Source organism: Cucumis sativus, chromosome 6, assembly GCF_000004075.3.
Source record: "Cucumis sativus cultivar 9930 chromosome 6, Cucumber_9930_V3, whole genome shotgun sequence".
In the NCBI taxonomy this organism is placed as follows: domain Eukaryota; kingdom Viridiplantae; phylum Streptophyta; class Magnoliopsida; order Cucurbitales; family Cucurbitaceae; genus Cucumis; species Cucumis sativus.
The window spans coordinates 19251730-19269244 of record NC_026660.2 but is presented as its reverse complement, the minus strand read 5'-3'; the positions used below and the strand labels follow the sequence as shown (position 1 = coordinate 19269244).

Sequence of the window (17515 nt, the reverse complement as noted above, 5' to 3'; positions counted from 1 at the left end):
ATATAAAATCACTTATCTTTAAAAATTATAAAATAAATTAAAACATTTACCAAGTGTAACAAAATTTTAGATTCTACAAAAAAGAGAAGTTGATAGACTTTTATTACTGTCTATCAATGTCATTAATAGAAGCATATAAGTGTCTATCAATGCTTTATACTGATAAAATCTAAAAATTTTGCTATATATTGAAAGTATTTTCTCAAATTTACTATTTTTTTTATAATTTATCTTTTAAACACATCTATAATTATAGAAATTATAACAGTATATTTCAAGCATCACCATATTTGATAAATGTTATTTGTGGTTGGCAGGAATTTATATTTCTATATTGATTACTTGTGGGAAAATTATGCACGTGGTATTTAGAATAAAAGCAATAAACAAAGTCTTGTGGTTGATTTCTCTCGCTACCTTTTGAATTGATGGTAATAATACATACTTTTGTTTGGCAGACAATCATGGTTGTACTACTCTAATCCAACAGTATCGTTTACCAAAAGTTGGGATACTAAAAAAGTTAGGCTCATTTTTGGTGATATTTCTCCCTTTTCTTCTTCTTTTTTTTTTTAAAAAAATTATTCCGCCGTGTCCTTTGTAATATTTAAAGGCGTTTAAGTACTACGATACTATGAAAATTTATTAATCAAGTAGAGAAAGAAGAAGCGCGCTCAGAAAAGGTCCATAGGACAATAAATATATACTTGTGTTTTACGCTACGATGTGTCGAATCGAGATCACATTATTTATATTCTTGTGGAAACTGACTTTTGAATTAATTTATAGGTCTACATATGTTAACGAGAGGATAAGGTTCTCAAATAATCACAATGTACGTCATGGCAAATATAATATGCTCAAGTTTAATACTTATTGTCTTACTACTTCTATTTATTGTTTTCAATAATGTTAACGTTTTTTTTGTTAAAATAGTGTGGTGTTCATTAATTATTTACAACGATAAATTTCTAGCGTGAACAAGGAGAATTTATAACTCCCGTATAGTTTTAGCAAGCTTTTCTTTTATTAGTACAACGTTGAAAAGGAGAATCCAACCTCTCTTATATATAGTAGATGAAAGATCATAGTAATTAGGAAAGTATGCTAACAAAATTACACAGTAGTGACTTTATTGAAAGATGAATGATTGATGAGTATTTTTCTATTTTTGAAAAATCTGTGTTTGTTTTCAAAATAAAAAGTAAGTGGCTGCTGTTCTCTCAAACATAAACCCAAGCACCCAATTAAAGAACATATAAAAGAATTAAAAAGAGGGTGAGCCCACTCACATGGTAAATGGCTGTGGCACACAATGGTCCTTTTTAATATATATATATATATATATATATATATATATATATATATATATATATAGTTTTTCCTTATCTTCTAAGAAGAAACAAAAAATTATTTGATATGGACCAAACTACTATTTGACCACGTTTTTAGAATAAAGTAACTTTTTTCAATCTTTGTTTAAGCCATTTTCTTCTTTTTCTTCATCATTCAAATCACAATAATATATTGAGGTATTTTTCCTTTTTTCTTGTAACGTGCAAAAAGTCGATGAGAACAAACAAAAAATATTCTTATATCAAGTATGGAGGACAGAAACGAAAAAGTAATCCATAGTTAGAAAGTGAACTAGAATGAAAATACGGAATAAAAACACGAACAAAAAAAATGATGTTTGGAAAAAGGGCGGGTGATCACACTACCAAAAGGTGTAGGTAGCTTTGTTTTGAAAAAACAAAATCTACCCAATTTTATTTTCTCACCAAAATTAATGTCATCCAAATAATGCTTTTTCTAAAAATATATATATATATTGCTTGTGGATATTGCAATTATCATGTGTGCTTCATTTCTTATGAGTTAATTTTTTATATATTAAAAAAGTTAGTACTATTTTATGCTTAAAAATATTTGGATGCAATTTGAGTGTATTTTATGTTTTACCTATTAATTGCTCAACTATATTTTGTGCGTGTAACCTTTTTTCTTTTTCTCTTTTTTTAAATGATTTTAATTTGTTAATATTCAACAAATTACTTCAGAATGGAGTTGTTTTTATTACGTTAGGATGGAGTTGTAAGAAACAATGATATGTATTTGAAAAGAGGAAGATCAAACAAAACAAATAATGGTATCATTTCCCCACATCTACTTTCTTTTCCTCTCATTTTTAGGATGATGAAAATCCAATGGGTTTTAGAGTTTTACCTTAAATAGTTCTAGGAAATATTGTTTATGTTTACCCCTCAATTTTGTTAATGCATTTTGTAACTCGCTACGTGGTAAAATTAGAAGAGTAAAACGAAAAAATAAATGCTCTAAAGTGACTTGACTAAGGACAAAATATATCTTTATCTTTGAGATTTGAATTTAATTTCCACTTAGTTTATGAGATTTCAAAATGAGTTTGATAACTAGTTCTAAATGGTTTTTGGATGATTAGTTAACTATCAGGATCCGAGGTGTAAGTTAAGTTAATGACTGTATATTGATAAGTGGACAATTATATTAATTTAATATTAGTTTTAATTTTGAGATGACTTAATTATTATTGCTTATCTCTTGTCTCCCTTCTTCATCTTTCAAATCTCGACAAACCACTTTCTTCATTTCTCCATTATCACGATTATTCTCATACCTTTTTTACAACTCATTTTCATACATAACTAGAGAGAAACTCCCATTTTATTTTTCTCTCTAAACCATTGAACAACAATCTACTAAAACCTTTTTCTCCTTTTAGTTTACTTTGAGTCTCTTAAATGTTGCAAAAACAACTATAATTTAGAAAAAAAATTGGTGAAAGGAGAGAAATTAAATTCAATTTGAGGACAATTTTTGCACCATAAGACTTCCACTCTCTCCCTACAACTATTTAATTATTTTAAAATTTTACTACGAAAAAAGTAAGTTAAATAATCTGAATTTAAGTATATAATTATAATCAATGTCGCACGTTTAGATATAATTAAAAATGTATATATATATATATATATTAAAAGAAAAGTTAATTTTCATAAAGGTAACAAAACACCAAAATATTTACAGTTCGTATAACAAAAACAAAAAACCATAAAGCTCGTAAAATACTTTATAAATTTCAAATTTGCACTTGATATTTCAAATTGTTCATACCTTTATCTTTTTTCTTCTTTTTTGCCATTTATTCATCTTCTCTTTTAGATTTATTCAGCTCTTTTTCAGATTTTCTTTCTTCTATGTTTATTCCTCTTCTTTTTTCTTTCTTTCTTCATCTTCTCATTATTTTTTCCAAAATATCAAGATCGTTTAAATCATATCAAAGTGATACTTAATCGATCACTTACATCGTCATGATCAACAAGATTGTTTAACATTGTCAACACGATCATTTAGATTTGAAACATTTTTTTTGTATCGTTTAAAAAAAACTACGTGATCATGTGGATATGTTCTAAATTATTGCTTACCATAGTCAACACGATCATTTATATTTGAAGTCTTTTTTCCATCGTTTAAAAAGAACTATACGATCGTGTAGATATGATCTAAATGTTTGTTTATCATAATCAACACGATCGTTTAGATTTGAAGCATTTTTATCATCATTAAAAAAACTATATGATTGTGTTGATACTACCTACACGATCATGTATCATGATCATTTAGAAGAAGAATTACAAGTGCACATGTGACCAATTAATCACATGTTGATTGAGACATTTTTTGTATTTTTCATTGTGGACATATGAGCTTTTTTTTCTTTCAAAATTGTTCTACTTAATAGAAATATTTAACCAATTTGTTATATTTTTCAAAAAAAACCACTCAAGAAAATTGAAGGATTTGGTTTTGGAGAATTACAAATGGAATTTAGCTCGCCCATTTACTTTCAAACACAAATATTCATTTACCCTAAACCTTTACAAGCACATTTAAGGTGAGAGCTAGAAGATGAAAAGGATGGTTGAGAACTCACAATAATTCAAGTTTGAAGTGAAATAATATGAAAATTCAATCCAAAAGTTCTAAATAAAAAGATGTGGTTAATTTCTTAGAAAAGAAAAGAAAAAGGGTAAAAGAGAGCTTCAAGTAGCATAACGTGGTCAATAAAAAGTTTGCAATATCGAAAAAATGGGAGAAATTGGAAATACTTTCTACCAAAATTTGGAGCGTATCAAAATGTGGGAATTTTGAAATTCAGGCTCAAATTTTGAACTATGGTTTACCACTAACAAATAAGAATTTTAATAATTAAAATTCAAAATATAAATCCGTATATGAAAAAAGAGCACATGATCTAATAATGTTCTCCACTAACAATTGCTCTCATGGTTTTTCATTTATTTAGGAAAAATAACCTTTTTCTTTCTTAAGTAATTAAAGCAATTTTTTTTAAAGAATATTTTTAATAAAGTTTTGGAAAAAGAATCTTCATACTATTATCCAAACTCCACTATAATTTCTCCTCCCTAAAGTTATTCGAAAATTATGTAAAAGTAAATAACAATTAAAATTGAAGGCGTGTGCAAATAAAATTGATTGTACCGTATGATGTACTTTATATTGATGATTTATTTTGTCTCTCTACTTTTCTTTTTTTAAAAAATTATTTATTATTAATATTAATGAGTTCATTTCTTTATTAAAATTTTTTAAAATTATTGAAATTAATCTAAATCTACAAATATTTTATCAACATTTTGTAAAGATGAAAAAGAAACAAGTCTTATGTCTACGTTCAATTATATATATAAACTTTATCATTTAACTTCCAACCAAATTATATAACTACGATTAAAGCATTCTTGATAATCACCACATTTGTGTGGTGTCCTATTCTTTTAACTACGAGGCTATAACATACTTTCTACTCTATAATTATTTTAAAATGTGATAAAATAGTTCATTCGATTATTCAATCACAATTTATTATATCACAAAGTTTATTTATCCCTTTTAGAAAGATGTTAAAATGAATGTTGTATAAGTTAAATTGAAACTCAAATTCTACCAAACCATATTAGATAACCACCACACTCGTACATGTTTTCATCTCTAGTAAGCGAATCTCCATTCAACCAAGTCAAATACAATATTGCTACATTTAAAAATATTTATAAAGATAACTTTTTTAACGGTGACAACAGTTTATTAGTTTTTTTTTTTAACTTGAATCACTTAAATTAAATATATTTTTTTAAAAAAAGAAAGAATAAAAGGAAAATACTTTGGGAGTTCATCTTTTTTTTTTTTTTCTTTTTGCCGTCCACTTTAAATTCAACTATACACATCACTATTTGTCATTGTGTTTCTTTTTTAAATAATAAAAATAAAAATAAATATTTTGGTACATCTCGTGGTTCTTCTCTTTTTTTTTTTTCTTTTTGTTTTGCCGTCCACATAATTATTCAACCATATATCACTTCATCTTAGAACTATCTTTGTCCTTTATATTTTTGAACTTCTCTACTTTTTGTAGTTGAGATAGAGACCAAAAAGATGATTGAAATGAGACTAAGAAAACAGTAAGTGGTAGGTTAGTTTGTAAGTAAAGAATTATCAAATCATTCAAGATAATTACCATGCATACCACATCCTAATCTTCATCCATAACATACAAATTAGTACTTAACAATAATTTTTAAAATAGTCAAATATAGAGTTGTAATTTTAAATCTACATATATATATATATAAAAAGTTATTTTTTTAAAAAAAACCAATGTTTAAACTATTTTTAAATTCACCTAAATTAAATATATTATTTGAAAGAAAAAGTTACATGTATGATATGATATAAGAGTAAAATGGTATTGATTTTTTACCAAATAAAATAAAAAAAAAAGGTATTATTCAAGATGAATAGAATATGAAAGAAATGAAAGCGGTGGTCCTATCAGCTTTGATTCGACGCCCTCTCTTGAGTAACACATCATATTCTACCACGTGCGCCAAATTCGACTGCCCCTTTTTCCCTAACCTCTTTTCCATTCCCACGTGCTTAAAATCCTCCCCTTCTCCCCCTTTCTCTCCTCCTCACCGCCCTCTCTCTCTCTCTCTCTCTCTCTTTTTCCATTTCCTCCTCCGCCGTTGCCGCTGCCGCGCCGTTGGAATCTCTCCTCCTTTCTTCCTCACAATGATCTCCTCTCTTAATTTTTTCTCGATTTTCATCATCTTCATTCACTTCTTCTCACTCTCTTCATCGTCTCCCGCTGGCGGTGATCACGGCGGCTCTCCTTTAGTTGGCGCCGCCTGCGCCTTACAACCGCTCCGGATTTCTAATTCTCTCAAGAATCAGAGTATTGGAGCGTTGGTTTCTCAATTGGCATCTCAGAGTTGTGAGGTATGGACGGAGGCTTGCTCTGAGGCGATCCTGAGTTTGGCGAAGCGGCCTGAGGTTGTTGATTGGTTGAAGAAGGTTAGGAGAAGGATTCATGAGAATCCGGAACTTGCGTTTGAAGAATTCGAAACTAGTCAGTTAATTCGCGATGAATTGGACCGGATGGAGATTAGTTATGAGCATATGTTGGCTAAAACTGGCGTTCGTGCTTGGATCGGAACTGGCGGACCGCCTTTTGTTGCTCTTAGAGCTGATATGGATGCTCTTCCAATCCAGGTTCTTCTTCAAAATCAGATTTCGTGTTTATGCTTTTGATCATTACTTTTCGTTTTCTTATCACATTTACGATCGATTAATTGGCTTGATGAGTCCATTGATCTGTTCCGCTTGAAATTGAGTTCAAAAAATAAAAACAAAAACAAAAACCTAAACTCTGTTTTTAGAGCTATTCTGTTCTTCCAATTTTTCTCTCTTTCAAAATCCAGATATGGAATTTGCTTTCAAACATATTCCATAACTGAAGTTTCAACGATCTCAGTTGTTCGATTTCACAACTTCTTACGCATAACAATCTTTTTCAGAAAAGTAATATCATATTTTTCACATTTGATTTACGCTAATTTGTTGATTGTGCGTTGAAAACACATCGTTATAATGCTTTTCAGTCAATTTCTTATACAGTACAATTTTGATTTTGATTTTTTTTTTTTTAAAAAAAAAACTAAGCATCATTCTCGAAAAAATCATAGAGTTTGTTTGGATTAATATAGCGTCAGTGAGTGTGTCAGGGCATAAAGGGTTATTGGTATACTGTTGATTTCTATTTCTCTCTTACTTGCTTTCTTTGTTTTTTTTTTTTTTTTTTTTCCTCACGTGTTTAAATCTCTTTTTTTTTTTATACTAAATAAAATAGTCTAACTTCTAGAGAAAGAATAAAGGGGGGTTTCATGAACATGGTTTACAAATAAGGTATTTTATTATTATTAATTTTGTTTTTCTTTATGAAAAAAGAAAAGGTCAGTGCAAACCTTATCTCCATGAATTTTCCCTCTTAAAAGGATAGGTGCCAGTGGTGGGCATTACTTGTACCTTTGATTAAGATGGGACATAACATTTATGAAATCTTATGGAAATATTTGAGATGTTTTAAGTTTCTACTTTCCTCTTCCTTAAATAACTCTAATTTCAATTTTGTTTATTATTGATATATTTGCATGTTTGTCGAAATATTTCATCAACTCTTTCTTTACGTATATTAATAAACTTCATCTTACAATAATTTAACACGTCAAACACGGCAAAAGATTTTATACCTTTTTCACTTATTGTATGTCATGTTGGTGTGTTTTGGTGGGATCCACTAACATTCCACAAATATCATGTGGGCAAATTTATTATATCAATCGTGATGCTAGAAAATAATTTTTAAATATAAATTTTCTAATACCAACATATGAACTTTAGTTAGGGTTCATAACTCAACTCAACATCTCAAGGGTATTAATGTTGTTTAGTCGTGTAAAGTTATAGTACAAGGAGTCAATAAGTTTCATAAAATTGATGTTAATAAATTTGGGGGACCACTGCAGAATTTAGAACTTGATAGAGCAAATAATGACACTCTACCCTACCAACTCCTTTCCAAGCACGTACTCCCAATATTTAATTATTTTTAGTTATTTCCCTATCAATTATCATATTTACTAAAATCTGTTACGATAAGATTGTTTCTTAATAACATGAATGCTTTCTTGGTATTTTCTTACATATATCGAATTATGAAAAGATCCCTATTGTGGTGATCTGATGGCCAAGTAATCTCTCTAATCTCATACATCTGCATTCTTGTCTTTTTTAACTTTCGATCTTTACTTTACTTTTATTAGAATCTTTAAATTTGATCGGTGAGGAGAAGAATAAATGTAGATACTGTTTATGTATGAGATTTACATATTAAAAAAAGACATGGGTGTAGGAAGCTGTGGAATGGGAGCATAAAAGCAGAGTCGCAGGTAAGATGCATGCGTGTGGGCACGATGCTCACGTTACAATGCTTCTTGGTGCTGCCAAGATTTTAAAGGCTCGTGAACATCTCTTGAAGGTTCGCCCTACACTACCTTTTTTTTCTTCACAACTTTCAAGAGAAAAATGGAACTTGCAATCAATAACTGATTAATTGTTTTTTTTAATCATGAAAAACTAATTATTTATAAAACATTAATAATTTAATCGGATAACAATTTAATTTATATACACTCAAATTTGTGATAATTTAGTTTTTAATATTGAACTAGCAATAGTTGAATATTTGATACTTTGAAATTTATATCTATTTAGTCTAAGTACATGAACCAACTAAATTTTATTAAATTTTTGTCTCCTTGATTTCGCTAGCTATTACCAACTAATTTTATTACATTTTTGTCTCTTTGATTTAGCTAGCGATCATGATATAGATAAGTGGCAATTAATACATATTATTTTTCTTTCAAAGTTGGAAATTACAGTATTATTCCACGCCTGTGAAAATGAATAGTTTAAATCGCTGGTTCCATTACTTTTTCAAAAAATGAAAAAATAACAATAAGTTTGGCAAATTGTCTATTATACAGTTGAAGTAATTTATTATTATTATTATTTTAAAATACAGCTGTAGAAATTTATAAAATAGACTACTACAAATGGCCATTAACCATTATTATAAGTAAATCACATTAATATTCTTTTGAAGTCTTCTCGGTATAAGTACACATACACTGAATTTGAGTTAAGAAAAAAAATTAATTTAGCTTAGATTCTAGGATAGTTGTTATAAATATAGCATCTACAAAGTATTAAAAACAAATTTGTAGATATAAATAAATTTATATATATCAAACTCTTTTAGTTAGTTTATTAGTGATAAGTAGAAATATCACAATTAGCACAATTTTTAAAGATTGTGTCATAAACTAGTGTTAGAAGTGTTGCGCATTACAACTGCATTTGATTTTATAACAACAATTTTACTTCTTTCTTGAAGACTTTCAAAGAAAAAATATTGTTAGTCATCACAATTATATTTTAATGAACTTGGTCATGCATCTGAAATTTTTTAGTTTTCATTTTTCTTTAGTTAAAGAGTTAAATTTAGCTAAATTTTGCAAAACAAAAACGAGTTTGATTTTCTTTTCATCTGTTCTTGGCTTTGTTTTTGAAAAAAGTAGATGAAGGTATAAATGTTAACATTATTGGCATAATTTTGAAAATATAACGTTATAGGCATAATTTCTTTTAAAAAAATAAGTTTAATGGCTACCATATAAAATTGTCACCCACATAACTTAATGGAAGAAGTTTGAAGTGATACGTAAAAAAGGATAAACAGAAAATTGCCCTTGAAAACGACTCTCAAACCACCACTTCAAGTTGCATTTACCCTCTGTGTAAACTTTTGTCCTCTCATCTTTTCTTTAGCTTTCTTTTCACTCTTAATTCCAACCACTTGACAAAAATAGAATATATATATATATATATATATATGTATATATATATATATATGTATATATATATATATATATGTATATATATATATATGTATATATATAATTTATACATATATTTATACATATATTTATTTATATATATATACATACATATATTTATTTATATATATATACATACATATATTTATTTATATATATATACATACATATATTTATTTATATATATATACATACATATATTTATTTATATATATATACATACATATATTTATTTATTTATATATATACATACATATATTTATTTATTTATATATACATACATATATTTATTTATTTATATATACATACATATATTTATTTATTTATATATACATACATATACTTATTTATTTATATATACATACATATATTTATTTATTTATATATATATATATATATATATATATATATTTATTTATTTATTTTCAAAAGGCTATCCAATTTCATGAACAGAATTCAACTCTTCAAATATGTAAAACTAGGCTGTGGCTAGGATCCACATGTTTATCTTTATTCTTTTATCTTGTGGGGTATACTAAAATATGTGGCTACCTTCACTCCTTGTTTCTTCGAATAGTTAGTTATTAGGATTTTTTTATTAATATTGTATTTTTTAATTAAAGCTATCGTATCATATTAAAATATTGTAGTTTTATTCATCTTTGGTCAAGCGATTTGTTTTATCTTTTCACCTAGACAAGAATGATTAAATTTATTGTAAAATTTGAGATCCTTCTCTTTAATTTGATGCTAAAAAAAAATAAAAAACTAGCATTGCCGGTAGTCGTTTGCATGGCTCCATATTAACTTGGGGCCCGATGAGTTTGAGCCAATGAAGATGGATGAAGAGTTATATCTACCTTATCTTTCGAGAAAACTACTCTTCAAATGAATAAAACTAATATTTCAATATTGAGTTTTAAAAAATACAATATTGAAAATACTAATAAATCCTAAGTTATTTACCCTCTAAGAAAAGTTTAATTGAAAACTGGTTTTACTATTTTACAGGGGACAGTGATTCTGCTGTTTCAGCCAGCTGAAGAAGCCGGTAATGGTGCAAAGAGAATGATTGGAGATGGGGCTTTAAGAGACGTTCAAGCCATTTTTGCAGCTCATGTTTCTCATGAACATCCCACCGCGGTTATCGGATCCCGTCCTGGTCCTCTACTTGCCGGCTGTGGCTTCTTTAGGGCCGTGATTACCGGCAAAAAGGGTCATGCTGGTTCGCCCCATCGCTCGGTCGATCCGGTTCTGGCTGCCTCTGCTGCCGTTGTCAGCTTGCAGGGAATTGTGTCTCGTGAGGCAAATCCTTTAGATTCACAGGTGCGACTTCCGATTTTCTTTTCGTTTCTGTTGTGCTTTTTCTTGATGTTTCGTATTGAATATTTTTCCAATATTGAATCGTCGGTCGATCTGCTGGGATTTCTCTTTACTTAGGTTGTGTCAGTGACGTCGTTCAATGGAGGAAGTAATTTGGATATGATTCCGGATGTCGTCGTTATTGGTGGGACCTTCAGGGCTTTCTCCAACTCAAGTTTCTACCAAGTTCTTCAAAGAATAGAGCAGGTTTTGTCTATATTCAAGTTTCAAAATCCAATCCAAGTTTCAAAAGTTTTGAACTTGTTTCTCCCTTTTGAAATTGAATTAAAAAAATAAAACAAGATTTTTTTTTATAAAAAAAACAGAAAGTCCAAAACCATGTACTTATCATACATGGTCTGAAAGGAGTGATTTTAACACATTAAATAACCTTTGAAAACTTTGGCCACTTAAGATTTGCTTTAAGAGACTTCATTGAGATAATTCTTCCAAAAGTACTACTTGGGGAAATACATCACTTCATAATTAAAGTAGTCTCTTAAACTATCATATTAAATCAACTTTTAACTTAGTTTAGTTCTTGTAATTTAAGTTTACTTTCTTAATTAATTAATATTTTTGGTAATGACGAACACAGGTAATTGTGGAGCAGGCCAGTGTGTACAGATGCTCAGCAATGGTTGATTTCTTTGAAAAAGAATACACCATATACCCACCAACAGTTAATGACAAAGCAATGTATGAACATGTGAAGAAAGTGGCGATTGATCTTCATGGTTCACAAAATTTCAGGATTGTCCAACCAATGATGGGAGCCGAAGACTTTTCCTTCTACTCTGAATATGTTCCTGCTGCCTTCTTTTACATAGGAGTTCGGAACGAAACTTTAGGTTCAATCCACACAGGCCACTCTCCCTACTTCATGATCGACGAAAACGTCCTCCCGATTGGTGCTGCAACTCACGCAACCATTGCCGAGAGATACCTGTATGAGCATGGAGAATGACAAGCAAAGTTGTAGGGACTACTTTCCATGGCACTTTTGTTGCTTCAAAAGAATGTTCTACTTCAGAAAAAAAAGTGATTAGTTCCACCCTCGGCAAGTTTTTGGACTACGTAATCCGGGGGTTGTGAAAGGAGAAAAGTCGGTCGCTCCCCGTCCTATTGTATATGATTAGGAGACACGGGACAACACAACTACCCCCATGCTACTGCAATATATTTTTGAATTTTTATTTTATTTTATTTTCGTTGTATTTTGTGTCATGGTTAATGGTGTTATATATGACCTTGTAACCTTTTAACAACTTAAATTCAACTTATCAAAATCAATGGCAGTGATGAAACTAATTATTCAGCCTTATTTATGATAATCATTTTGGTTTTTGATATTTTCTTCCTTTTCAAAGCACATCTTTATAATCCCTTTCACTTTTTTTTTTAATTCTTAATCAAATAAAAATTTAAATTTCATTTCATTTCATCATTCATTCACATTCACATGTAAACAAAAATTCCTAGTCAAATTATAATTCCTTTTTTTATTTTGTAGGTGACGTATTTATAGGCCTGATTTTAAAAATAAATATTTAGGAATGATATTTACTCCAAAAATATGTATGTTTAGTGACAAATGTATGTTTAGTGACAAATGTTTAATGGCATATTGTACTTTTGTCCGTAAAAGTTAATTTATAGCAACACCTTAAATAATAGGTCACAAATTGTGACCTTCAACAACAACCTTTTGATAAACCCGTGTCGAAAGAAATTGATATTAAATACATTTAGCAACATATAAAAGTGCTACTAAATATATAAAATAGTATATCAGGAAAAGCTGAAACTTTGTTTTCCCTCCCTCGTTTCTACACTTACCTATTTACTAAAAAAAATATTTTACTTTTGTTTCGATTAGTTTTGATTTTTCTACCTTAAACCCTACATTAGTTTTGTTCTGTTTGTATGCTAAAGGACACCCACCCCACCACTTAAGTCGCTGCCCAGCCACCAGCCATCGACCACCCAGCAGCTGCCATCCAAACCACCACTCACCAGCTGCCATCCACAATCCGAACCACCATGCGAACAACCACCCACGATAATCTGCACGCAAACGATGCTGCTCACCTACAATCCGAACGCCGACCAACTCTTCACGCGAATGAGACCCGAACGCCTGTAATCCGAACGTTGATCATCTCTACACGCGAACCACGTCGTCGGTCACCTGCAATTCGAACACCAGCCATCTCTTTCCTCAACCTTCATTCGACTTCAAGGTTTGTTCGTTATTTTATTTTCCTTCGAGATTCTATTGTGTTTGGGTTGCTGAAATCATAATTAAATGTTCACTTTTGTATTATTAATCTTTATCTTTCTTTTATGGTAATTGAAATCTCCATCGTTCTCTCACGGTTGTTATTTGTTGAATAGGTGAAATCAATTGTAGGTTTTCTTTTCATTCATTTTTAGTTATTTAGTTATTTCATTCCCATCAATTTTCATCTTTGTAAATAAGTTTTGGTATATCAGTTGAACTAGACCATGAATCTTGTGGATGTCATTCGTTCACTCTAAATCACTATACTAAAACTTAGACATTGTGCACTTGCATTACTATAAATCTTGCAACAATGGGCTTGATGATAAAATCTACAAATTCAAACACTACCCAAACCTAAACAAGATTAAAGTACCAATTTTTGGACAAAGTACAGAAACCCAAAAGATTTTCAATTTTTGCACACTTATTTCAGCTACCCACTTTATAAATTTAGTTCGTATATCATTTATTTTTAGGTCTCTAACAAAGGACAAAAGTCCAATGAATTTATATGCTCGTGCTTGAAATGTTGGTATTAGAAAAAGGTAAATTAACAAATGTTGTTTTATTTACATTTTCATTAAATATATTAGTTCCCATTTGTTAAAATTGATAATCTTGTGAGACGTGTGTTTAGTTGTATAGTTTTTGCTGTCAAAATGTATCATTTTCTTCATTTTTCTTTTTGGTCAATCATGTTTCTTTTCTTTTCTTTTTTAGATGAATATTATTCAAATTCAAGTGTTCAGAACATCTCTAATAAGTATCAAATAGTACTTCAATTTAAGTACTTTTGTTTTAACAAGACTTTATTTCTAACAAGTATCAAATAGCAATTCAACATGTCTAAAAAACTATTACATAGGACTTTGATTCTAACAATTTGATTTCTAACTTAGGTACTTTAATTTGTACTTGTTATGGATTGTAGTAGGATAAATTTAAGAGATCGAAAGTCTAGTGAATATTCTAATGGTGTTGATAATTTTATCGAAGTCATGAAGAAGGAAGAAAAGTCCTCGTTCAAATTGTTTGAATACCATTTGGAATAAACTAGATGACATAGAATGTCATTTATATAAATATGGCATGTCTTCAACTTATAGTCGATGGATATTCCAAGGAGATATGGTTGATCTTTCTTCATTTACAACATCTACTTCAATGTTTCTAGGTGCAACATTTTCAGCTTCAGTTGAAAGCAGAGAAGGCAATGGAAATCTTAGAGTAAACATTAGAGATAGAAATACTATATATGATGAGATGCTAGAAATGTTTCATGATTTGGAGCGTCCAATTTTTGAAGAAAATAGAAGAGAATCAAATGTGGGAGATGGAACAAGTGGAATGTTTTGTGAAGTAGAAGAGGAGTTATATCCAGAGTGTCGAAAGTTCACTTTGTTCAATTCCTTAGTGAAACTTATGCATATTGAGGTGCTTATTTGTTGGAGCTATAAATCATATGATATATTGCTGGAATTGTTAAACGAAGCCTTTTTGGATGGTGTAAATCTACCTACCTCATACTATGAAGCTAAGAAAATGTTACATGATCTAGGTATGCAATACAAATCACTTCTCGTGTAAGTTTGGTTGTGCTTTATTTTGGAAAGAATATACATCGCTTGATAATTGTCTGCATTGTGGAGAGTCAAGATACAAATTGAATGATAGAAAAGGTGAAAAGAATTCTGCATAAAGTGTAAAAATCTTTTGCCAATGAAGACAAGGTTGCAAAGATTGTTTCTTTCAAAACATACTGCTAAGGATATGAGATAGCACAAGGATAGCAAATGTGAAATTGAAGGAATACTTAAGCATTCGGTTGATGCTAAGGGTTGGAAATATTTTGATAGTCAGTATCCTTGTTTTGCTGCAGATGCTTGCAATGTTAGATTAGCTCTTCCTTCTTATGGTTTTAACCCATTTGGAAACACGAGCACATCATATAACATGTGGCCAACCATGCTCATTCCATAATACTTGCCTCCATGGAAATGTATGGAAGCACCATTTAATTTCCTATCTCTACTCATCCCTGGTTGGAGATCTCTTGGTAAGGAGATTGATGTTTACCTACAACCACTAGTAGATGAGTTAAATGAGTTGTGGGTTGATGATATTTGAACATATGATAGTTTTAATGCTTCTTTCTTTCAACTTCATGCTGCACTATTGTGGATAATCAATGATTTTTCAGGTTATGATGATTTATCTGGTTGGAGCACAAAATGTTATAAAACTTGTCGAGTTTGCAATGTTGATACAAGCTCAATCAGATTATAAAGCAAAATTTGTTATATTGGATATCGTAGTTATCTACCGTCAACACATGCATGGTGTAGAAGTAGGCAACATGATGAAAAACAAGAAATGCGAGAAGCTCTGAATATATTAACTGACGAAGACATTATAAATCAATTGAATTCAGTAAGTTTTCTTCTTCTTTTTTTGTTTCTGTTAAGCAAAAATCCTGCAAGATGTGATAACAAACGAAAAAGGATAAGTGTATTGTAAAGGGACTTTCATTATTCATTACACAAGACTTGCAAACAATACAACTCGCTAGCTGAAGCACGAAAACATTGCGACAAATGAGTGGCACGGGATTCAGATTGGATTCGTTTATGTGATCGATGGGAGAGAGAAGACTTCAAAAAAATTTATGGAAGCAAATACTAAGGCTCGAGCTACTCTTCCATTCACTCACAGGGGTTACACTACGACATTTTTATTCCATAAGAAGACAAAGGTATGTATGTCATTTTTATATTATAATAGATATTGTGCATCCTATAACTTTGATCATAACATGCAGGAATCAGAAGATGGTAAGAAGTTGAATGATATGGAGTTTTTTCAACTCACTCATTCTAGTGCTAAGAAAGGATGGGTGGTCGAGGCAGAAGAGAAATATGTAACCAAAATTTGGTGTTTATTTGTAATTTCCTTCCTTTTTTTTTTACAATATATCAATACATTATGTCATTATTATATGGGATGAAATAATGGCACTAAAAACTGATTCACAAGAAACGGGAGAATCTATTGAAGATAGAGAGATTGTGACCGAATGTTGGGTAAGCGGTCGGGTCATGCGAAGGGTCTTGGTTGGGGACAAAAACCAAAACATGCTAGGAATGGAGCAAGGTACAATCACACTAAAGAAACATAGGTTCAAGTTGCACACTTGCAAAGTATAGTTGAATCACAACAAATCATCATTGAAGAGATCCTACGAAGGCTAGCAACTCAAGAAGCTACCTCTAACATAGAAAGAAGTTCAGAACAATAGTTAACAGGTAATGTTTATTGGAAGTTCTTCTTACAACTCTAGTTTGTTGAAGTTAGTGGACTTGATTAGTTTGTGTTGAAGTGCTATGATTATCCCACGACTATGGTAATCTATTTTTTAAATTTTATTTTATATGTGCTTCAATGATCATTTGTTCCTAAGTGTGTTTTGATTAGGATGTGGCTAACTTATTAGCTCTATCTCTTGTTTAATGTTTAGTTTTCTTACATAGCACATTAATTGTAGTGTGCATTGTAACTTATGTTGTAACTCTTAAACTTATTAGCTCTTAAAGTGTTAAAGAGTTTTGTTTGTTTAGTTTGCAATGTCGAACATGATTTTGATATAGTTATGGTCCCTTTGGAATTCATGCTTTTATTCTTGGTTGTATAACTTGGAGATCTTCAGTGTTGGTTTAAAACTTCATACCTACGTTGGAGTTCTTCTTGAAGTGTTAAAGAGTTTTGTTTGTTTAGTTTGCAATCAATTTCGATATAGTTATGGCCTCTTCTTGGTTCAAGTTCTTTTGGGTTGTGTTTGATGGAAACCAATTGAGCATTCATGAGCGTTGTTAAACTATTCACACTTTGTTTTATAGGGTTTAAGATGTTTGTGTAATTTAAGTTTGCGTGCATTAGTAAAAATACGGCTTTCGTGGTGTGGGAAAAGACGTATTACTTAACTATTGGTAACAAGGTCAGTGCTGTG

The 17515-nt window shown here is 30.1% G+C and overlaps 1 protein-coding gene and 1 long non-coding RNA gene across 5 annotated transcripts; both read left to right on the top strand.

Annotated features, from left to right (window-relative positions):
* The first annotated feature begins 6005 nt into the window (after positions 1 to 6005).
* LOC101215789 (IAA-amino acid hydrolase ILR1-like 6) lies at positions 6006 to 12573 on the top strand. Its single transcript, XM_004149748.3, has 5 exons — positions 6006 to 6615; positions 8315 to 8440; positions 10875 to 11189; positions 11304 to 11432; positions 11824 to 12573. Exons 1-5 carry the CDS (start codon positions 6136 to 6138, stop codon positions 12190 to 12192), a joined length of 1419 nt encoding a protein of 472 aa, XP_004149796.1. The 5' UTR covers positions 6006 to 6135; the 3' UTR covers positions 12193 to 12573.
* Positions 12574 to 13035: 462 nt separating this feature from the next.
* On the top strand, positions 13036 to 17155 carry LOC105435858. Of its 4 annotated transcripts, none has more exons than XR_004217727.1 (4): positions 13037 to 13468; positions 14687 to 15568; positions 15713 to 16264; positions 16331 to 17155. It is a non-coding gene; the product is annotated as an uncharacterized LOC105435858 (long non-coding RNA). The 4 variants fall into 4 exon arrangements; XR_004217728.1 differs by having other exon boundaries at positions 13038 to 13468; positions 14687 to 15070; positions 15392 to 16264; XR_969814.2 differs by having other exon boundaries at positions 13042 to 13468; positions 14687 to 15070.
* Positions 17156 to 17515: the final 360 nt, after the last annotated feature.

What these genes read in the sequence shown, in the direction of transcription:
- LOC101215789 (XM_004149748.3), top strand. Translation starts at nt 6,136, where the DNA reads ATGATCTCCTCTCTTAATTTTTTCTCGATTTTCATCATCTTCATTCAC. An exon ending in TGGATGCTCTTCCAATCCAG is followed by an intron (nt 6,616 to 8,314) that starts GTTCTTCTTCAA and finishes ACATGGGTGTAG; the next exon opens with GAAGCTGTGGAATGGGAGCA. An exon ending in CAAATCCTTTAGATTCACAG is followed by an intron (nt 11,190 to 11,303) that starts GTGCGACTTCCG and finishes CTCTTTACTTAG; the next exon opens with GTTGTGTCAGTGACGTCGTT.